Source organism: Ambystoma mexicanum, chromosome 2p (assembly GCF_040938575.1).
Source record: "Ambystoma mexicanum isolate Mex_15411 chromosome 2p, UKY_AmexF1_1, whole genome shotgun sequence".
NCBI lineage: Eukaryota > Metazoa > Chordata > Amphibia > Caudata > Ambystomatidae > Ambystoma > Ambystoma mexicanum.
In genome coordinates, this window is record NC_090923.1 from 1,042,637,435 (window position 1) to 1,042,661,125 (window position 23,691).

The 23,691-nt window shown below is 47.8% G+C and overlaps 1 protein-coding gene across 1 annotated transcript in view; it reads right to left on the reverse strand.

Moving 5' to 3' along the window:
* Nucleotides 1-5,333: 5,333 nt before the first annotated feature.
* The window catches only part of LOC138567074 (actin-related protein 2-like), a 193,600-nt gene continuing 175,242 nt past the window's right edge, over nucleotides 5,334-23,691 (reverse strand). The window contains exon 9 of the mRNA XM_069644926.1: nucleotides 5,334-8,007. Within this exon, the coding sequence (XP_069501027.1) occupies nucleotides 7,837-8,007 (171 nt within the window). The 3' untranslated portion in view covers nucleotides 5,334-7,836. The remainder of the gene's footprint in view (nucleotides 8,008-23,691) is intronic.

Below are 23,691 nucleotides of genomic sequence, written 5' to 3' on the forward strand. Positions count from 1 at the left end.
CCAGACAAATGAGTAATCCATACAAAATTCGGTAGCTGTGGGTTCAACAGTGTGGATTTGTATAGCCGGACAAACAGACACACGTACATATAGCTTAATATATAAAGATACTGTGTCGTCCTCCTATTTGGCTTTCAGACATTGTTGAATCAAACACGCCATCACAGAAGAGGAGAGGAGACAGTACGGTATGCAGGGGAAGTTCCCTGATGTAATTACGCCTTGGAGAGACGGAACCAAGAGAAGCCGTGGAGTACGCAGCAATTCGAAGGTCGGAGAATGCCAGTATGAGACGCCAGAGGCCCTGCAAGGCATTCAAGAAACCGTTGGGAGAACGGGGTGAGAAAAATTGTCCGACGTGGTGGCATGGCCACGGCAGTACAGTGATGGGCCAGGCGCCTGTCTAACACCGAGACCAGTGCAGCAGGGAGTACTGAAAGCTCCCAACCACCATCATCACCCGACCGCAGCATCCTGCAGGGATGCCGAGAGCGGGACGAATGCGTAGCCCGAGACCTAGAAGAAAGAAAGCAAATCAACTTAGCACAGCGAGTGCCGAGCCCCACAAGGTCACCCTTGAGGTACTGGGTTGAACGGGAGAAGCGGGAGGCCACTGAGACAATGTGTTATGAATAGAGGAACTTGTGAAAGCCATGAAGGCGACATTCAAACAGTGACCCAACAACACTGGACACATGAGAAACTAGTAAAGAGTGACAAATAAGGTTGAATGTGAAACTGAGAAAGTGGAAACGAATACCCTGGGAAGAAGGAAAAAGCCACCAAAAAACTATGCTTTGAAGAACGGGGAGATTACTCCCCAAGAAAGTAACAAGTGTTGTGAATTAGGACCACCAAGTGAATCAAATAATGAGAAAGAATCCAGTAGACAGACCACAGGAAAAGGGTTTCAAATTCAGATAAAGTCAAAATCGAACTCTGAAAGGTTGGATATCAAGAGCAAATAGAACTCTACATAAGGAAAAGTGTTGTGAATTAAGACTACAAAGTGAACCAAATAAGAATCAGAATCCCATAGAGAAACCCCAGAAGAGGGAGATCCCCAATTCAGATCAAGACAACAGACCTCAGAAAGGTTAGATGTCAAGACAGTGAGAGCCATGCAATATAAAGGAAGAATATGAGAGACTATCTCAAGGAGAACTATTGTAACTAGGCCTAGAAAATTCTTAAAAATCCAACTAGACCTGTATGGGGAATTCCTTAGTTACATACTCTACCTAAGAGAAATGCACTTGCCCCAAGGTGACAAGTGACAGAATATTTACCAGCACTGTTTGTCAAATGGTGCATTTTGCCATAAGCACACTTCATATTTTGGTGCAAAGCTGTCAAGCATGCATGGTGGGACATGTAGTTGCCATTTACTGCAAAGTGTTTGCAGTAAATGAAAAATATGTTTCTAACATCCCAAGGTCAAGTATCATGCAAATGGTACTCGCCCTTCATAAAAAAGACCTGCCAATGCCAGTGGGCTAGTAGCTTTTGCAAGCCCTCTCTAACTTTATTATCGAGAATCTAGACGCCAAGATCAGTTAGGAGGTGCTACAAGAGCTCCTGGATACAACCACAAGAGATTGTAAGAGGAGATCAGGGTAAGAAATATATTTCAAAATAGACATTTGTATATGGAATATATATCTGGACCAAGATAAACTCTGAGAGAAAGCCGCAAGAGAGAAGGCAAAAAGGAAAACGGCCAGAAGGCAAGAGACATTCTTTAGGCCTACTTTGGTTGTTTATATTAGTGGTAGGGTCAGTTAGTTAGGTCTGGACTGAGGACATTTACTTTGGACTTCCTGACAATAGATGAGCACCTTTAGTTTCTTTAGTTAGGTAGGGAAATCCCTATAACGATAGGGACAGATAGGCCTTTTCTTTATAATTTCATTAAAAGAATATAAGAATGTTCACAGTGTGTCCGACTCCTTTTTGTCAAGCTGCAACACACCCCGAAAAAGCCATCAGTCTTCATTGTTGTGAAAACCATGTCACACCATGTGTTTTTTTTGCTGTGTGGACCACTCCATCTGGTAACATTATTATTTTCTTACCCTTGTAACAAAGATCATGGGCATTCCAATGTCATTCTGAATTACCATTAATTGTAGGAGTCATTGGTACAGTCAGAAAAAAAGGTATACCCCCTCCCCCATGCAGTCACTTTTAGAGGATGATTGGTGACCTATTGATTTTCAGGTGTGAATCGGAGCCCCTCATCAGTCTCTTTGGGGAGGAGAATGGGTCCAGAGCAGACTACGTACCTTAGAGTTTATTAAGGGATCATTACTGTGGTGTGATTGTTACTGGACTATGCCTCACAAATGTCCAGACAGACTGCATGGTGCAGATGTGTGGCACTTGAAGGACGCACGGGCAGCAATGTATCTGGACCTGAAACGCATACAACAGGCCACTTAATATCTCATTCTTAATGTTTCCTGCAAAAGAAAGCAGACTAAACAAGTGTTATTTTACAGAATCTGTAAAGTAATCAGCAGGTTAAGCAGAGCATATAAGGACCCACCTGATTGGTGCACCAAAGTCAAGAGGTGACACTGCAGCCCAAAGGTCCCTTAAATAGCTCAGTTCTAGTGTTCGGTGGAATTGGTGCGCTTAGTAGAGAACACTGTGCGAACTGCCCAGAGGAAGCACTTGAGCCTCTCTCAAACCGGCTTTGTGCTTCTAGGATATACAGTCCCTTCATGTTGTCAACCCAGGAAAACTGGAGCCTTCCGCTGACAGGCAAAGTGCGTAAACTGACACACAGCTGCTGTGCTCACACAACTTAAATCGGAGGAGGCCAGACCATCACAACCCTAGGTGGACCAGCAACAGAAGTGTTTGAGGTATAGTTCTATTGTGGATCAGAAAGATGCCAAAAAAGATCAACCAGAAACAGGATACTGTAAGCATTCAAGAAATTCCGATTGCAGAGTTTACAAAATCATGAGACTGGCACTGCCCCTCCCCTATGCCTTTCAATCTATGCAGTCTCAGGGCTAGCCATCAATTTGTTAGCAAATCTTCCACACCCTCCACTTCAGGGCATTCACAATAGGTCACAAATCAGTGAAGCTCCCGGTACCAGTAGCACAGGCTAGGAGAAAAATGCAGTGACAATTTGACCTTCGCATGCTTCTAGTACCTCTTGCAACTGGGTGACTTGCCAAGATGGCAACCATATCATCACCCAATGACTGGCTAGGGAGCTAACCCAACAGTGTAGTGAGTACCTCAGTAAGTGCTCTCCCATTTGCTAACAATATCACAGTGTAGTAACACCAACACCGGATAATGCCGACCAATCAGGCAGAGTCCAGTGCACTTTCCGGATATACAAAATATTCCTGTTATTTCACTGGGCTCCCCCCCCCCCCCCACTTCCAACTTTCAACCTTTGGTTTAGCGGCTTTATTCTCCACATTCCCAGCCACGGTTAGGGGCCAGTGGAGTCTGATGCCCTTTACAGGGAAGCAATGGTCATTCACTAATCAGGACCCCAGGGTTGCCTCGGTTTTACACAGTGGGCTCCCAAGGTGTTATTGCTGATAACCTCACCACAATAGTCAATTGTGCAAGGGATGGCAGGAGAGGTTCACTTCCATCTATGGCCTGCAAAGTGCCAAAAACACATTGTGGTATTTCCAACTCCCCAACATCTAGCGTAGCCTGGGAAAGTCAGACATACCCTTTTACTGGCCACTATCAGCCCTGCCCTGTGACAGGCCCTCAATTGTCTCCCTCACATGTAGTGTGCACCCCTTTTTCAGAAATTGTACCCTCTTATTGTATACCCATCAAAAAACACTTTTGAGGTTGTCAGGAGACAAAAGTATTATAATTTTCAGTTAGTTTTTGTTGCAATATGCTCCACCTTTTGAATTGATTCACCATGAATACATGATTTGGCCTTCACTCGTGTTCCTGTTGAAAACTGCCACTGGACATTTTGAGCATCCTCAGTTCACAGCATCCGGACTGCACAATTTTATGCTAAAACAGGAGGAATAAAAAAAAACAAACAAAAAAACAGAGGGTGGCTGATCAATATAACGCAAGGGGTCCCGTTAAAGAAACAGTGAAAGCTATGCCCCAAGGGACTATTTCTTACAAGAATGTTAAGGCTAGTTATGGACCTAATCGCTAGATGGCAGGATGGCATGTATGCAATTCTAGAACACATTCTTGTTTCCAAAGTAGAAAGAACAGCAAGACAATGGAACAGAAAGCAGAAACTATAAAGAGGTAATGGGAGAGGACATGACTAACTGTGGAAAGAGGCCATGAGAAAGCAAGTACTCTTGTGGGACAGCCAGATCTAATTAGAGAAGCAAGAGCACCAGTGAACCATGGAAAGAAAGTCCCAGTGAGGCAGACAGAGGGGGGGATGTACTGCATGCAGGCAGCTTGGGAATGGGGCATGAACTATGGTAAGAGGCCCAGGAAAGCAACTACTAGTGTGAGGGCAGTTAGGATATAGCAGACTACAGCAATCTCTGTATTAGCCTTTTTGCCAGAAACCTTTCTGGCTTATGCTCTACTTGCTGCACCTGTTCCTCCACACGTTTTTTTACCTCTTTCTTACCTCAACGGTCCTCTGATGCCTCCATCGGGGCTAGAGAACTGGGTGCCACGTTCACCTCTTAAGCAATTATCGTCTTTGAGTGGCATGGTTCTCCCAACATAGTTAGCATAGGTTTGATGCAAAGAACTAAAATGCTGCATCTAGATTATCCTCCTTTGCATAGGAACACATGTCCCATCTCCCAGGACTATATGAAAAGCATTTATGATCCGTGCAACTCCTACCACAAAGCAATACAGCGCCCAACTTGTTATCACTGCACTGAAGATCCCTCCTTGTCAAAACTATGCCTCTTCTTCACAACCTGACTGTACATCATTAAATGTCCCTGCGATCCAAGCAATGTCCAATGCCTGCAAAAAGGAGAGCAAAACTACCGGGTATAGATTCAGAAAGAGGAAGAACAGTAGCTACTAAAAGATGGGAAAGGAGTGCAGAAAATCTAAGAAGATCGGAGCACAGGCTGGAGAGAAAGACATTGATGGATTTTGGAACAGGAAACGAAGAGGAAGAAAAAAGCATTTAAAAGCAGCAACTGTTGAAGTGAGAGTGCGCACTTGCCGACAGGTGACCCTTCCTCCTGCTAAGACAGGAGACAAACAATTAGGTGTAGAAAAGAAAAACAAAGCAGGAACCAATGAGCAGAAATACAGATGTAACAGAAAAAGCAGACACTTTAAACTAGTAAACATTGACATCATAAATAATGAAACGTGAAGGCAGATTTTAAAAAGTAAATTATTTTATTCCCACTCCCAGTGCACAGAGCTTGCAGTACAGGGAATTCTCCATCTGAAAGAGTGACGGGCCAGGATAAGCTGTTGCTGGTTACAGTTGGTTCAGCTAAGCAGGATTTGCGAATATGAAACAGAGCGGCGGGGATAAACATGGCAAAAAATAAAAATAGAAACTCTGGGGTTAAACCCAGAGAGGTAAGAGTAAGTTGGAGGGAGCAGAGAAAGGGCACAATGTTTCAACCAGGAGATTAGAAGCATAAACAATCGCCCCGCTTTTTACCGCTAACCCTAACTCTGTCAGACATAGAACTCTTCTGCCCCCACTGACAGCCAAGGCAGTATTTGCCCATTTTCTTCTTAAAAAAAACAAAATACAATACACAACTTGGCCACATCAGCATTTTGCTTGCTCATAACTTGGCAGTGCCTCCAATCCCCTTTGTAGCTCCAGCCCATCCTCTCCTTAGAGCAGAGTTTTTGGTTCCGTTGCCCCCGCCTTGGTCCCATGTCCTTGTTCAAGCCCACTCGCTTAGTTTTTTGGTCCATAATTTTGTTTTAATTCGTTCTGAAAAACCTTATGCTTTGCTCCTCTCCTGCATGTCACCCAACACACTCGATGAATCGCATTGAATCACCTGGTCTGCCGGCTGCTATCACTATCCTGATGCGATACAAAAACATCTATCTAGAAGTGGCAATCTTAACCTAGCCCAAGACCCAGTTAATTGAAGAGCATGCTACTTTTTCTCATTTACAAACTATGTCTGATCAGCCAATCTCAGCAACCATTTCAATAGTTCGGTCTAAGCATGTTGAGCAACCTGTGGCGTAACAGACCAACTGCTATTTTTGCCACTTTGAATCCTGCCAAATATCAAAACAGGATGATTCTAGCAGAAAGAACACCATTGGAAAGGCTATGAAACACTTCTGGAAGGCCCCATGTTGACTATGCCATACCTTATTTTGCATTAAGTGAAAGTGTAAAGGCGATAGCAATTTCCAAATGACCAGATCCAGCCATTTCCAGGCCCCTTCAAGGTCAGGACAAAAAGGTGATATGCAACACCCACAGAATACACATTCAAAGCAAGCTCCTTTCAGAGGCTAAGCCTTCTGACCTGAACAGACAAACACTGCAGTGTCTGCTTTTTTTCCTAACCATGTTTATATATTTGGCTAGATATTGTACATTTTATTTTTGCTTTTTATTTTTCCATCCCAAACCACCACTGACTTCCCATGTATGACAACGCTGCAGCATTAGGTCATAGTGAATTTATGTCACGTGGGGGAGCAGATGTCAACAGTCAGAGAGAAGAGAAAGGCAGTACAAGACCACTGTCGCAGAAAGTCCTCCACAGAACCGTTATGGTTTTTGATAAATAAGCAGGAGAGGGAAGTTACTCATTTTTGTCCCCACGAATGACTGAAGGAGGATCAAGCAAGGCACCCTGGCAAAGGTCACCAAAACAGGCAATCTCTGCTCTTAAGGTGAAGGATAAACTCCATCACCAATTACAGGTGAAATATAGAAACAATGTGCAATTCTTCGCTTCCAAAGGAGGTCTTTTGGAACAAATTAATTGCAAGGCAAAAGGCAGACCAATCTAAGCTTCACAATGTACCAAGCGTAAGGTGAACAATGAGGTCATCGTAGAGGATATCATCTCCCAAGATGCAATGCTGCATGAGGGGTTATCCTGAAAAGGGTGTCTCAAGTAGATAAATCCCATGCCGGAAATGATGTGCACGCATTTTTAACCGTAAGTGATGGGATATTTGATACAGGACATCACAGTAGGGGTAATCCTTCACCACCAGGGACATTGCTGCCGCAGAAGCAGTGTGATCATTGAAGAAGTACATTTCCCTCTAAAGACCTTTTCACTGACCAATCCCACCCGGAAGTGAAATCTTGGGCATGTGATCACTTCTGGAGCAGCCTATACTGAAAAGATGATAAAAACCCATCGGGAAGCAAAATCGCTTTTGAAGGTCATGACTGGAGGTGATGTTGAATGTAAATACTTGTCTGGCTGTTACATTAGCTGATACACAGCCCCGGAAGAATGAATTTGTGATTGCTTAAACAATATGTTGTCAATAGGTAATTAAAAAGCATGGAAGTACTTCCCATTCAGAGACTGTATATCCACGTCCAAAGAAGGTCATGTGAAGGTGAGGCCAATGTGCCACCAGTTTACTTTAACCTAAAGTGATTTAACCTTTACATGTGTGTTAATGTCGTTTGAGCCCCAAGTACACAGTTGGCCGCTAGCTGCTACCAACAAGCCTTCTTTCTTTTGATTGGGTGCCACTTCAGCAGAACAACCAATGGAAGCCAAGAATAAATGCAGGACAATTCTTTTGGTCCATCTGTTACAAAGTGCTCTTTGTTGTGATGCTGGAGAGGAGGACGAAGCAGATGCTTTCCTTGTATTGTTGTGCTGTGTCAGGGAGGGAGCCTGCCGGTCAGAACCTTGTCTCTTATCGTACAGTCACACCCAATTTCTCAAGGATGCGGACGCCTTTCTCCTGGTACTCTTGCCGGGTCATCCAGAAGCTGTCCTTGTCCTTCATGATGTCGGCAAGCACTGCCCCTCCCAGGAATACCATGTGCTTCCGGCGTGGCGGGTCTTCAATGCGAATCTTAAATTTCTAAGGCGAGATAAACATGGCAGACAATTGAGGACAAGAGTGATCAGAGAGTAGATCTTGTGTGCAAAATAAAAAGAATTACATATCTGCAGCAGGTTTTTAGCAGCTTATTGTCAGTTAAAGGTCTGCATGTTTTGCATATTCCTAACATCTCATGGTTTCATATAGAAGAGTTCAAAAATGAAAAAAAAGAAAACAATTTAATGTGAGTTTATGAAGAGCCTGGCTGTGCCATACACCCTATGACGCCAACCAAACCCAGCAATTCCCTTTGATTCGGACATGAGCTCAGTCACATGCAAATGTGTAGTAAACACGCTGCACAAATAGTTTTAAAGGGAAATACGGTCCGTTGGCAACTATGAAGCAGTGTCATCATTGGGACCTTTATGGCATGTGGTTGGTGGAAGTCTAAGCACCACAGGGACAAAAAGCCAAATCAACTCAGAAGTGCACCGGAGCAGCACTCTTCCTCCGTCCACTCCTGAACTTCATTCTCTTTGGCAGGCTCAGACATACAGGAATGGTGAGCACCCGGGTAACTGTTGCAGGACAGGGTATGAACATTTGGCTCCAAGGATCAGGATGTGGTGGAGATTATCAGTAACTGAGCCAAACTAATTTTAGGCAAAAAACACAGCATCTGGAAATAAGGGCAACTGGCTGTATTACTGCCTACCAGTACAAAGGTCGCTCATTTTATAGAAACTGCTCGAGTTCTGATCTGAATGTTTTAAGGAAAGGGTAATTTACCAAACTGGGAATTCCGATACATATGCTTGACTACCAAGCTTTGCTACTCCTAACAATTGAACAGGCAAGTTTACCCAATAGTGTTTGTAGAAGAAACGTAACGTAATCTGGGCAACCACATGGTCTTACCCAGCTCTTCAATTCTAAGATTAAAGAAAGACTGCCCCCTCACTGTAATGTGGCTTATAATCAGGGGGGGTACCAACCTCTCCCAGCAGCTGCAAAATTGTTTAAAAAAAGAAAACAGTGCTCCCCCTCCAACTAGGATATTTAACTTAAGATTTGCTCACCATTCTTAAACATTCAGGTAATAATGGAAAACGGAAGCCATCTAAAACACCTCTGTAGAATTTAACTATCAGGACTGAAAATTGGAGAGGGGTATGCGTCCGTGCCAAGATAAATCCTGTAATTGGAATGGGGTGAGCCAAGGGGCTCTGGAGGACCTGCATGGTAACATTCCTGTTTTGTAACCACTTTGGTTTCATATTAGTTGCATTGATTTGTTCAAAGCACAAAATGATAAATAAAAGAAAAAGAAGGAAGTGTTCCCATAAACCATGCCTCAACATTTGTACTCACCATTGGCTACTGTTAATGGACTCTTGGCAAGTAAATAATTGTTACTCACAGGAGTGACTAACGTACTCCTAGTCCATAGTCCCCTTTCCTCCATCCTGTATGGGCGTCCCTCGCTAGGGACGGGAACAGAACCCTTTTCACCAGAAAAATAAAACTTTCCCCTCAAATTTATATGCGTGGGGGCACGGCCCCAGGTGCATGCGCTCCCTTAACCCCGCCCACTGGTGCAACACCTCAGTTCCCTATGACGCGTTGGCAGTATTACACTGCTCAACTTCTCTGCTTTTTATTAGGGGGAAGGACGGTGGGACGTATGGAGGAAAGGGGACTATGAGTATTTTAGTCACTCAGGTGAGTAAAACTTAAATTGCTCCTACGTCCCGTCCCCTTTCCTACATCCTGTATGGGCGACTACCACTCACACAACTGCCCAGGGGAGGAAAGCTGGAAACTCAAGGCAAACAGATTACAAAGATGCAGCATTTGGCCAAATGCTGCATCCGCCCTGGCACTGGTATCCAGACAGTAATTCGTGGCCGATGGGGTGGCCCATGTCGCCGCCCTGCCAATCACCTGCCACAGAACATGAAGCTGAAAGGCAACAGCTGCTGCCTTGGCCCTGATGGCGTAAGCGTGCAAGCCCCTTGTTGATTCTTTGTGCTGAGCCTTGTATGCATCCTGGATGGCTGCAGTCAATCATCTAACTATTAAAGCTCTGGACGCTTGTTGTCCCGGCCTTGACCAGTCAAATGTGACAAATAAGGCATCCGTCCTGCGACAGGCCTTGGATAGCATTTCAGTGTTCTTCAGACGTCCAAACAGTGAAGAGCCTTCTCACCGTCTTCCTTGGTGTTTGGACAGAAAGTGGGGAGCGCCATTTCTTAGTTAATGTGGGAGGAGACCACCTTTGGGAGAAACCTGGGGTGATTTTGGAGCACGACCATGTCCGATGAAACATAGTGTAGGGCTCGGAAGCCACCAGGGCCTGGATCTCGTTAACTCTGCAAGCTGAAGTAAGCCTCAATAGTAGCGCTGTCTTAAGCGTGACCAATTTGATGTCCACTGTGGCCATGGGCTCAAATGATTTGTGCGCAAGGGTACCAAGTACAACATTAAGATCACAGAGTGCGGGCATCTGACATGTGGGTACAGCCCAGTTAACCCCACAAGATGTCTTTTCACTACTTGGTTGGCAGAAGAGAAGGTAATCTTGTCCGGGTTTCTGTATGTGCCAATGGCCGCTAGGTATGTCTGACAGGTGTCGACCTGGACCCCTGATCTGGCTGAGAAAGACCAATACCTGGTCCAGCGTGCAAGACAGCGCATCCACTCTTTTTCCTTGGACCAGAACCAGTACCTGGTCCATTTGCTTTTGTATCGTTTGAGTTCTTGGACTCCTGGCTCCCTGGATGATTTCCAGGTTGGCCCGAGACAGCCGGAGATGATGTTACCTGATCAAGTACCAGGCTGCTAGGGCTAGCCTCTCTGGACAGGGGTGAAGGACCACCCTCTCCCCCTTGCTGTGCCAGAAGCAGGGTCTTCCCTAACGGGAGAGGAACTTCTGGCTGGACTGACAGCTGTGGAAGATCTGAGAACCAGGGCCAGGTTGGCCATTGAGGCGCTATGAGAACAAGACGCAGACTATTTGTCTGCCCGATTTTGCAACCTACCTTGTGGATGAGATGGATAGGAGGAAATGCTTATGCCCACATCCCGTCTGAAGTGTGTCTGAGGGTGCCGTGCCCCCCCATCCCCTCCAAGGACGCGAACTGCTGACAAGTCTGGTTGCTCTCCGTCGCTAACAGCCTTGTGACCGGATGACCCCACCTGCTGAAAATCTCCTGAAGGACTCTCTCGTTCAGTTGCCACTCGTACTTTTCGGAGGCCACCCGACTTCTGTCCGCCCCCAGTTTCGATTCTCCCAGCAGATACACCACGGAGATCCAAATTTACTGCGCAATCTCCCACTCCCAGATGCTGAGGGCCAGTCTGCATAGGAGCGGTGATCTGGTGCCCCTGCTTGTTGAGAAACAACATCAGCCCCCCGGACTTTCCCTCCGGTGGCCTCCCCGAAGCGACCTTTGCGCAGCTGTGCCACCCGCGGGGGGCCCCCGCTTCCCGCGCTACCGGCCCAGGCCTGCTCGCGGCCACCTGACGAAGAACGGCACGGACGGTGCCTATCAGGTAGGGGTTGCTGGGGGTGAGGACCCGGGTGGGGGGCTGGCCTCCCATCCCTCTGAGGCCACACGAGAGAAGCCCTCCGGACCTGCCACGGCGCCTGAGGTGGGGGCCGCACCATCACCACCCCCCCCTCCGCCCTCCGGTGGGCTCCTGCCCCCACTCCTCGCTGCCCAATACCCAGAGATCCGGACCCCATACGCCGCATTCCTGGGGCACCCCGGCCCATATCAACATCTGGGGCCTCCGCCCAGGCCCGGGACCTGGAGGTCCCCTCCCACTATCATCCCCAACAGGGGTTCCAAGCCTGGATCCACAGAGGAGTGGTCCTAGCCGGCCCACGCTGAGGGACCCACAGCTGCAAGCCCCGAGGCGGGCCTGACCTACGCACCACGTACCAACGCCACCCACCTGGAGCCCCGGCCCAAGGCCCTCACTGACGCCCCCCGACGCGGCTAGGCTAACCCCCGGGCCTGGCCGCACCTCCATCCCGGGCTACCCCTGACTCCGGAGGGGTAGCCCCCTTCAGCCTCAGAAGCGACGTGACTGCGTATTTCCTGGGGCGCCCCGGCCCACTGTATCACCCGCTCCTTCTCTCCGGCCCAGTCCCAAGTGGGCGCACATCAATCTAGCTACCCACCGGGACCTATGCCCCACACATTTGCCCACCACCAAGATCTGGAGAGCTCACCCCCCCCTATTTGAAGCCACGGTGCACCGGCCAAGCTTGGAACCAGCATTCCCTCTCCTCAATCAGGAGCCCTGACGCCCGTCCACAGGGTGCGCCTTCCAAACCATCTCCCTACCCACGATTCGCCAACATGTCTAGACAGTCGAAAGCTACTAAAAACGTGGACATTGCTACCATGCTCACCGCTCCGGATAAGGGAAAGAAACCGGACTCAGTTAATCTCACCCCAACGATCTCCCAGGAGGAGGGTGACACCCCAGCTACCAGAGGTGATCTACTGGCGTTTATGGCGGACATCAAAGCCGAGTTTCGGTCCTGCATGTCGGAACTCACCACCAAACTGGAACAAACGGACCACAGGGTGACCGAAGTGGAGCAGAGGCTGAGTGAGATCGAGGACCGCTCCCAAGACCAAACATCTGCCATGGGAGATATCCAGCAAACAGTAAGAGCCCTCCAAGACAGATGCGAAATCCTCGAATACAAACAAGAGGACTTGGAAAACAGAGCCCGTCGGAATAACATCCAAATTCGGGGAGTTCCGCCCTCAGTCCCCGACCAAAATCTTGCAGACTACATAGGAGACCTCTTCCAAACCCTCCTCCCACAACTAGACAAATCCCATCTGCTGCTGGATCGGACTCACAGACTGCGTCCGCGTCGAGGAGTAGACTCCGACCGGTCCCCGGATGTCATTACGAGAGTTCACTATTTCTCCACAAAAGAAGCTATCTCCGCTATCAGTCGGTCCGGAGATGAACTCTCCTTTCAAGGTCACCCTCTTCAAATTTATCAGGATCTCTCCCTCTCAACCCTACAGAAAAGAAGGGCTCTCCGACCTTTAGCCCTCTTCCTCCAAGAGCGTCAAGTCAAATACAGATGGCTCTTCCCCACAGCATTGCAATTTTCTTATAATGGCTCCCTCCGGAGAATATCCCATTTAGAAGATGCCGCTAAAATCATGCAGATATCCTCCTCCCCTGAAGGAACTACCTCCCCAGACCTGGAGGCCTCAGGGAGCCCTACGTCAGCCCTTCCTCCCCAACCCAGGCGTCCCCCATGGTCCAGGGCCTCCCGAAACAGGAAAAGATAGCCGGAGCCCGAGCGGCCCTAGATGTCCTCCGCTCCTCAGCTAAACTCAGAAGCAGTAACTCCGGCCCAACACAGTCCTATATTCGCCCGGTGCGGCGGGCTTCCTTCACGGCCTATGCCTCCCTCCAAGGTCCGCTCCATCTTAGAGTCCTTGGATGCATACGTTACCTTTTCAGATACAATTGGCCCTGTTGGCCTGGGGTGGGGTGGGGTTACACCCACAAGGTTTCCCACCCCTCCAGTTAAGAAGTTGGCCTCCCGTTGGGGGCCTCTGTTAAAATTGCAAGTGCGGTACAGATCGCCTCTACACCCTCTTCAAGATGGCAGCTAATGGACAACCTGGAGTCCCCCCTCCATCCCCCAAGCATGGAACCTCTAGCTCCCCGATCCCGGAACACCAGACGCTGAGATGCCTCTCCTGGAATGTTAACGGACTCAACTCTCCCCCCAAGCGCAAATCGATTCTCCAGAAGCTACAAGATGAGGAGGCCGGTGTGGTGTTCCTTCAAGAGACTCATCTCCTCCCGGCAGACTTTGGTCGTCTCCGATCTAGCATGTACCCACGCCAGTTCTTCGCCTCGGGGAACTCTAAAAAGGGGGGCACAGCAATTATGTTCCGGAAAGACCTGCGCCCCCAGATCTTAGACTCCATGATGTGCCCGGAGGGCCGCTTCGTGGCCATCAAATGCCTCCTACTGGGGGACCTCTACACCTTGGTATCGGCATATGCACCCAACTCGGGACAGGCAACTTTCTATGACTCTCTGGGCTCCTCCCTCTCAAGCTTTGCGGAAGGCCAGACAATAATTGGAGGGGACTTCAATGGGGTTCCAGACCCCACTAAGGACAAATCCCACCCCCCTGCTCTTGGCGAGTTCGGTCAGGCCCTCAGTCTGCTGCGGCTCTTCAGAACCCTAGAGGTGGTGGATACCTGGCGGGTGCTTCACCCCACCGAGAAAGACGACTACTTCTTCTCGGGCGTTCACCGAACTTATTCCAGAATTGACCTCCTCCTATCTTCCCCCCCAAACTCTCGCCCTCGCTAATGAGGTATCTATAGGCCAGCGAATTCTATCAGACCATGCTCCGATAATAATGGAACTAAGCACTCAGAACACCCACGCTAAGGCGTCACGCAGATGGGCGCTCTACGACCCAATCCTCAATGATATGTCAATCAGAGACAATATAACTACCACCATCAAGAACTTCTTTGAGGAGAACCCAGCCGCGGACACCTCCCTAGCCAATAACTGGGATGCAATGAAAGCTGTAGTTAGGGGATCCTTGATAGCCCAAGGCGTAGCATACCATCGAAACCGGAAACACGTCCGTTTATCCTTGGAGGAGGACTTGCGAGCAGCTGAGGAAGCCCAGAAAAAGAGTGGCTGGTCCCCCAGAACGCAGAGCGCTCCGTTCGGCCAGGAAGAAACTGGAGGCCCATTATGCGGAACACACTGCGCAACTTTTGGCGAAGACCAAACAATTCTACTATGCCAAAAGCAACAAGGCCAACAAGTTGCTGGTAGCCAAGCTAGCTAAAACAAGACGGACCAATACAATTATAGGGCTCCGAGACCCACAGGGGGTGATACATCACTCCGAACAGATGAAACTACAACTAGCTTCGGACCACTTAACCCAGGTCATGACAGCACCCCCTCGAGATCGGACGAAGCAGGAGGCATACCTGCGGAACGCAGCCTTGACGCGTCTCCCAGACTCCACACGAGAGCAGTTGGAAGCCCCGATAACAGATGAAGAAGTCGACGAAGCCATCAAGGCCCTCAAATCGCGAGCCCCGGGCCCAGACGGATTCTCCCCGAGGTTCTATAAGACATTTAAGCTCCAGCTTATCCCCCACATGGTGGCTCTTTTCAACTCCTTCCAGGTCTCGGGATCTGTAACCCCCACAATGCAAGAGTCGGTGACGATCCTCCTTCCTAAGCCGGGGAAAGACCCGAGGGATCCGGCGTCATACAGACCCATCGCCCTACTAAATATCGACGCCAACCTGTATTCGAAGATTTTGGCTAACCGCCTGGCACTTATCCTCCCGGAAATAATCCACCCCGACCAAACAGGCTTCATTCTTCACCGAGCAGCAGGGGACAACATCCGGCGGACTCTGAACCTAGTGGACATCGCCCACCGCAACTCCCAAGGCCTTGCCTTATTGGCCCTAGACGCAACCAAAGCCTTTGACAGAGTCGATTGGTCCTATCTGGAATGTACCCTGGAAGCATTGGGGTTCGGCCCCACAGCCCGAGCCATGATCCTAGCGAACTACAAGCAGCCCAAAACCATCCTCAGGATCAATGGCGCCCACTCAGCCCCGATATCTCTGACGTGTGGGACAAGGCAGGGCTGCCCGCTGTCACCCCTACTCTTCGCCCTCACAATGGAGCCCTTCGCCCAGAAGATCAGGCGGAATGAGTCCATCAAGGGACTTCAGGTGGGCCCGTCCCACCACAAAATCGCTCTCTACGCGGACGATGTACTATTGACACTCACGGAAGCCAGTACCTCAGCGAAGCACGCCCTGGCCGAAATAAAGGAATTGGGGGAGGTCACCGGCTTTACTGTTAACTTCGTCAAATCAGTGGCCCTGGGAATCGGCCTCCTCCCAAAGGAAAAAGAGGCGTTAACGGGTCTATGCCCGATTGAATGGCGGGACCACTCGATCCCCTACCTAGGAGTTCTCATTCCAGCGAGCCCAAAGGAGACCCATCAGGCGAACTTTCCCAAACTGATCAAGGAGCTGGAGGGAGACCTGAAGCGCTGGACCACGCAAGAGATCTCACTAATGGGCCGGATCACAGCCGTCAAAATGAACTTGCTCCCTAGGTTCCTCTATGCCTGCTCGTCCCCATCGGTGCCCTTCCCGGCCCAGACCCTCCACGACTTAGAGGAAGATATCGAAATTCATATGGAAAGGCAAAAAGGCCAGGATCCCCCACAAGACCCTGATTGGTAATGCCAGGCTAGGAGGCCTAAGGGTCCCGGACCTGCAGGCCTATAGGACAGCGGCGCAACTATCACACCTACACGCCTGGCAGTCGAGCACAGCTCGCCCCAGATGGGTGGAACTGGAGCAAGCCCAGCTTCCGCTCCCCCTCCGGTTCCTCCCTCACATCCAACCCTCCCTCAGGGCACGTTGGAAGGACGTCCTACTGACAACGAAGCAGACCCTAAGCTCCTGGGACTGGGCTCTAAAGCAGAAAGGAATCCCGAGGGGCCGGGGCCCCCTCTCGCCGATCTTTCACAATCCCGACTTCTCCCCGGGAACTCATCCCCGCAACTTCCAGAATTGGATAGACGGGGGCCTTGAAACCCTGGGGCAGATGTACTCCGAAAACAAACCCCGGACCTTCGAACAGTGCAAGGAGACTTTTCGGCTTCAAGAGAGGGACAGATTCACGTACTGCCAGCTCCGCCACTGGTGTTCACACCCCAAGACCCTCCAGGCGGCAACTCGCCCCCCGACTCCTCTGGAGCTAACTCTCGCGGATCTGCCGGCTAGAGGAAGAACTTCAGCCATATATAGACGCTTCTCGGGGGACTTTCTGATGGCAAAAACTCGATCCATGGCCCAGTGGGAAGCGGACCTAGGCCACCCGATTGATGACCAAACTTGGGTGGACATATGGTCCCGCACCCACTCCTCCTCCACCTGCGTCACCAACAAAGAATGTGCATACAAACTCACCCTGCGTTGGTATTACCCCCCCCTTAGACTCCACCACATGAATCCACGAGTGGACCCCGTCTGTTGGAGAGGCTGCACTCAACCAGGCTCTTACTTTCACATGTGGTGGACTTGCCCCAAGATCCAGCAATTCTGGACCAGGTGTCTCTCAACCATTGAACAAATCACCGGCTCCGCCCTCCCACTGGACCCTGAAACAATTCTGCTGGGGATCCCGGTCCCCGGAATCTACCCCCGCTTCGGCAATAGGGCTAAGCTCCTCACACAATGCCTCTTGGCGGGCAAGACAGTTCTGGCCCGTTTCTGTAAGTCGCAGGACGGCCCCTGCCTAGCCCACTGGTGGGGAAAATTGTGGGACATCTTAATAGCGGAAAAGGTCACCGCAGCGAGAGCAGGGACTCTGCACCGCTTCCAGAATATATGGGCCCCAGTGCTGGACTATGATCAGCGATTTCCTGCAATGACGTTCAAACCAATCAACGCACGTTGGGCCCTGAGGGACCAGGAGAGTACGCAATAGGTGGGGGCGATGGACTGAATCTCTGGCCCGGGAAAACCGGAATGATGGGGGGGAAAGGGACACAAAGCCAGAATCTTTCCTTTGCTATGTTACACTGCCATCCAATACTGTTTGTAACCTATACTGCCTTGCTATAAATAAACATATTTAAAAAAAAAAAATAAAAAAAAAGGAAGAGTTGTCCATCCACATGCAAACTGCATGGAATACCTTGAGTCTGAGCCAAATGGCCAAAATTTCCAGCCAGTTGATGTGATTTTGTTGGTCGGTCTTGGACCACAGACCGTGTACTGAATGTGTCCCTAGGGTAGCAACCCACCCTTGGAGTGAGGAATCCGTTGTCATAGTATGATCTGCTGGAGGCGGTCTGAATGGCCTGTCCACCATGAGGTTTGCATCCTGCCCCCACCACGTGAGGTCCTGCTGTAGGCGAGCGGGTAGTGACCAGGGCTCCTTGATGACCTGACTCCTGGTCCCAATATGCTGAATAATGCAGCTGCAGCCTCCTCATTCACAGCCTGGGTTAAGGGATCGCCAGGAGAAATGTAGAAGTACTCCCAGCAGGTGCTTGGACCACCAGGCCTGGGTTACTGTTCTGCTGAGGAAGTGAGCAACAGAATATTTGATCGCAGCCACTTTCTCCCTGTGGAGGACACCTTCTGCTTCTGCGTATTCCAACAGCAGCCCCAAAATCACCAGTGTTTGTGTAGGATAGAGCAGAGACTTCTGGGACTTCTGGAAGTTGACCGAGAACCTCAGTTCGTAGAGTGTAGTCATGATTCTGCCGCCGAGTACCTGACCTGCTCCGGGGACCCCCCCCGCGGACTAACCAGTCCTCGAGGTAAGGATATACATGGAGGCCCTCTGACGTGAAGGGCCGCTACCACGTTTAGTCTTGTGGTAGGGCAAGCGGAAGCCCAAGGAGACTACCGAAATCACACATGATTCGGTAAAGCATGCACGCCAAGCTTTGTGCAGGGCCAACCTTTCCCCGACTGGGGTGTGTGGATCTGAAACGAGCCATCATTGCTTCCTTGGGTTGGAGGCAGATGACTGGGAGGGGGACTGAAAGAAGCCCTTGTGCAAAGACTTCTGGTGTTTTCGCTTATGTTGGTTGGGCAATCTGTCCGGTTGCCTAACTGCCAAAGGAACGCCCTCGGTCTGAGCGAGACTAGCCCTGTGTGAAGGTTTTGGCTGTTGGTTCTGTAAGACACTGGCAGAGAGGGAATGAAACAGCCCTGAGAGCCAAAAGTATAGATAAGGTTTGACATGTGTCCAATTCGTCCAAAAATAAAGGGGTGGCAGTTGTGGTGGCTAGCAAGCAAAACTTTGTCCCGAAGGTGGAATCAAAAGATCCTCATGGTCGATACATAATGGTCAAAGGGGAAGTTAAAGGCAATGTGGTTACCTTGGTCTCAGTGTACTGTCCAAATGACTGGCAAGACCAATTTTGGGACGAATCGAAGGGTAAGATTTGAATAGTTTGTTGAAGGTTCCTTGATTATAGGAGGTGACTTTAATATGGTCCTGAACCCTGACAGACAGGAAAAGGGCGGATCTGCACATAGCCTCCCAAAAGCAGTACAAGAAGGCTCTCTGCTTTTAATAGACCAATGCAAAAGTGGGGGTGGTCGATTCTCTTTCCCAAGTGAGTGGACAGTACAACCCACCCGCCCCCCCTATTCACTAAATACTCGAAAGTGCACGACACATTGTCAAGGATAGACTACCACCTAATTGAAAGCCCATTAAAAAACATTGTTGGATCAACCACAGAGTCCATACCTTGGTCTGGCCATGACCTGGTTAAAGTCAGAATAGGGAAATGGTTCTCAGATAAGCACAATACTAAATGGTCCTGTAACGATCCGTTAAAAGATAAGGAGTTGGCCGAAACACTGTTGAAGTCAATTAGAGAATGCTTTCATTTCAATGCCAATGTCGAGGTGGGGATTCCGGGAATATGGGAGGCATTTAAGGCACCTATCCGGGGTGTCTTGATGCGAATGCAACGCAAGAGTTAGCGCTGAGGGGGAAAAAAAAAAAATAGAAAACTTGCGTGGGGTTGGTGTACCGAATTGAAATCCCAAATGCTGCCTAGTGATCATGAGTAACTCCAGAAATACAGAGCCGAATTGAAAGCCCTTTTGATTCACCAAACGGAAAATAAGTTGGCATTCCTCAAACAGAAATACATGGAGAAGCGGGCCCAACCTGATTAAATGTTACCCTGGAGGTTAAGGGAACAAAGAAAAGCTAGGAGGGTAGCTGCAATACAAACAGCGAGAGGAGAAAGACTCCTTGACGATGCACAGATAAATGAATTCCATACATTTTACAAAACACTTTATATGACCGAATATAATGAAGAGGGTTCCCTTATTGACCAATTCCTGAACGCTCTGCACATCCAGTGTCTGACACCGGACAAAGTGGCTGCGTTAGAATCCCCAATGACTGAGGAGGAGGTAAATAATGGGATGAATGCTTACTTGGTCTCAACAGATTCTGAGAAAGCCTAGGATCTAGTAGAATGGAGCTACATGGGAAAGGTCCTGCAAAAGATGGGGTTTGGTAGCAACTTCAGGCAATGATCTTAGCCCTCTATAACAACCCGGTGGCTAAGGTGTCAGTTAACGGCACTACATCAGCCCCTTTCCACCTGACCAGAGGAACCAGACAAGGCTGTCCCATTTCCCCATTGATATACGCCCTTACGATGTAGTCCTTGGCCATTGCAATTAGGGAAAACCGAAAGATTGCAGCAATTCGGTGTGGGGTCCTTGATTTTAATCTTTCTCTGTTTGTAAACATCCTATGCTACTTAACAGATATAGAAAAGTCTCCGCCTGAACTTCCCTCTAAAATAAAACTGTTTTGTCGGTTCGTAGACTCCGCAACTAGAGATAAGTGAACCATAGGCGGGATGAGAATGGAGAACATGGCTACTCCGTACTTGGGAATCAAAATACCCAGGTACCTCTCAAAGCTGGTAGAGTAATTTTACCCCTATGTTTGAGAAGATTAGAAAAGACCCAATACGCTGGGCCCCCTTAACACTTCCATGGTTTGGGATAATGGGGACAGTTATGATGAATGTACTGCCCCGGTTGCTATACCCGTTTACTGCCCTTCCGACTCCTCTCCCGGAATCCTTCTTTGCCAAACTAAAGCCGATGATTAACAAATTCATATGGAAAGGGAAGAGGCCTAGAATTAAACTGACAACTTTAACCCTCCATAGAGAATTCAGTGGCTTTGGTCTCCCCGATTTCTGGTTGTACTATAAAGCGGCCCAACTACGAGTCATGTTAGACTACTTTAGAGATGACCTAGGCACATACTGGACTTACATTGAAGACCTATAGACCCACCCAAAGAAAGCCAGGGCCTGCATATGGTCCCAAACAAAAGCTATGCCCGATTATATTAGGCAACACCAAACTCTTGCAGTCTTGTTTGGTCTATGGAAAAAAGGGTAAATGCAATAACCACCTCTCTTCCTGGCCATCTCTGCTGAGTTCAGTGTGGGGGTCCCCGCCATTCACAAAAATGGTCCAACAAAGCTCTAGAAAGAGCTGGACAACGGTTCTCAGAAGCCCATTTCATTGAATGCATTCCGCTGTCTGAGATTCTGAGAACTGGGTCACTCAGTGTTTATTTAATTTTTTTATAATTGAATGTTTTAGTTTATTACAAACTTTCACTCATGTTAATTCATTTAGTTAATTTACTTTAAAATCTTTACATTTCATTTTTCTCCGTTTCATAGATTTGGCTGCAATTCCAGAGTCTTTGAGTCCATTATCGAATTCTAGAATTGGATAACTCTACAAATTAACAATTTATCATTTCCTCTTAATATCAAAGCCATACGTTGGTTCAGTTCATGTTGGATTCTCGATTGGGGCAACATATCTCTGAACAGGTTTCTTTTTTCATCTAAGGCACAACCTTGCATTATGATGTGATGTAAAGACTACCTGATTCTCGACTTTGCAGAATCTACAAAATGCAAGAGATTCAGGCAGTTTTGTCTTTGTCAAGAACTCTCTGGTCGTTAGTATATTAAGATGCAATCTCAAAGATGTCCCTCATGGCTCGTTCTGGGAATTGCTGTAGGTACCGTGGAAGTTGGTTCAAGCCTTGAACACCAATTTCATGTGTTAATGACAGCATATCCAAGCTAATATCCTCACGTTCTAGTATTTGTGAACAAACGTCCTTCCAAAGGTTGAGAGCTGTACCTTTGATTGTCATTTCCTTCTCACGTAGTATGTCGATCGATGGTATCTGATCTTTTATGAGGGTCTTTCTGTATAGAGTTAAAGATTTCCAGGTTTTTTCTGCTTCCAAAAACTGAAGCGCCAATTTGTGACATCTGTGGTGCAGGATATGTTGGTGGCAAGGAGAGGATTTTCCTCCATATTATCCCTTATAGCCTCATCCACATATCCTGTGGTGCGTTCAGCATGGTTTCTGAACCATATGTTAAGATCGCCATAATTTTCTGCCTATAGAATATTACCGGCTTTAAAGAGTAGACTCCATATTTGCGATGCAATATTGTACCTTGCCGAGAAAGAGATGAGGCTTTTTCTTTCAAGTTATCCACACATTGTTTTTCAATTTCTGACTGGTTCATCATTACTCCTAGATATTTCATTGTAGTTACTACTTCCAGTTGTTTTCCTTCAAGGAATATTGTCAGATGTTTGTGCTTCAGCTTTGGGTTATGAACAAGAGTCGTGACTCAAGCTGTCTTTACATTTATTTTTTTAGTTAATTTGCATCAATATATGAAGCCAATTCATTAATTCTCTTTTGGAGTCCCACTTGTGTTTTATCAACGATTACCAAGCCATCCGCGTATAATATATGTGTTAGTTTCAGGAGATTTAAAAGAAGTAGGTTGATATTTGCCCATGTTTTTAACAAATCTAGTTGGTCTCGGGTCGAATCTTCCAGCAAGTTTTGCCCACACTACAAGTTTGCTTAATAGTAAGGAGGCAAAAACCTTTCCCAGGGGTCCAGCAACACTATAGGGCGATAGTTCCTAGTATTTGCCTTGTCCCCTTGTTTAAATATTGGGACGATAACAGCTGTTTACCATGTAAGGGGGATGGTAATGGTGATATTAATAACTCTAAACATTTCTATACATAGGTTCGCCCATGCTTGTGGGTTTTTCTTAAGCTGTTCATTACTCAGCCCATCAGGGCCGGGGGCCCTCGATGGGTACAAGTTTTGGATATGTTTGAAAATATCTGTCGGGTCCCAAAATATGCTTGAGTATTTTTAGTAACTCGCTCATGTTCAGCTTGCTTTTTGTACATTGTTGTAAAATGATCAATCCATGCAATCTCCGGGACATTCTGGATACATTTTTCATTCCTACTTGTGTTTTCGTTGAGCAGAGACCACAGGTCTCTGGTATTTTGCTTCCAAAGCGCTTTAAGCATGGTTTCTACATAATTTTGCTTTAAAGTCTTTTAGCCAATTGTAGTTTTGGTGCTTTAGCTTTTTAGCATTTGTTAAGGAATCCAGCCCGTCAGATTTCTTTTCTTTCCTGAACGTCTACCGTAAGTCACTTTTCTTTGACGCAATCTTTCGCTGGTTTCCTATTCTGTTTTATGGGAAACAGAAACGGCTTCAGCATCCATTCATACTCTAATTTATCTTCTACATGTCAGTGAAATTTTGAACAATTCTGGTAAACTGGCTATTTGCTTTGTGGAGATTCTTAGGCGGGACATGCCATTATTCAGGTACAGATTTGGCAGGTGAATTGTATGTGGTTGGGTTATTATCGCATTCCATTCAATTGATATTTTATTATGATCGCTGTGAATTCTGTGAGAATTTGTAAATTTTACAAGGGTCTCTGCAATGCCCTCAGATGTATAAATATAGTCCAATATTTCAAGTGTGGAGCGTCCTCTCCATGTTGGTTTTGCAGGTTGATGTTCCATAATATCTTAATTCATTAGCACGAGTTGTCTGTTAGCCATCTCTTTAGACCAAATCCGAGCTCAGGAGGTCTTTTTCCTCGGATCCAATTCTCCACCGTCTTGTGCATACAGATGAATATTCAAGTCGCTGCAAATAATGATTTCTGTTATATTTTAATCAGATATCATCTATAGCAGACAATACAAT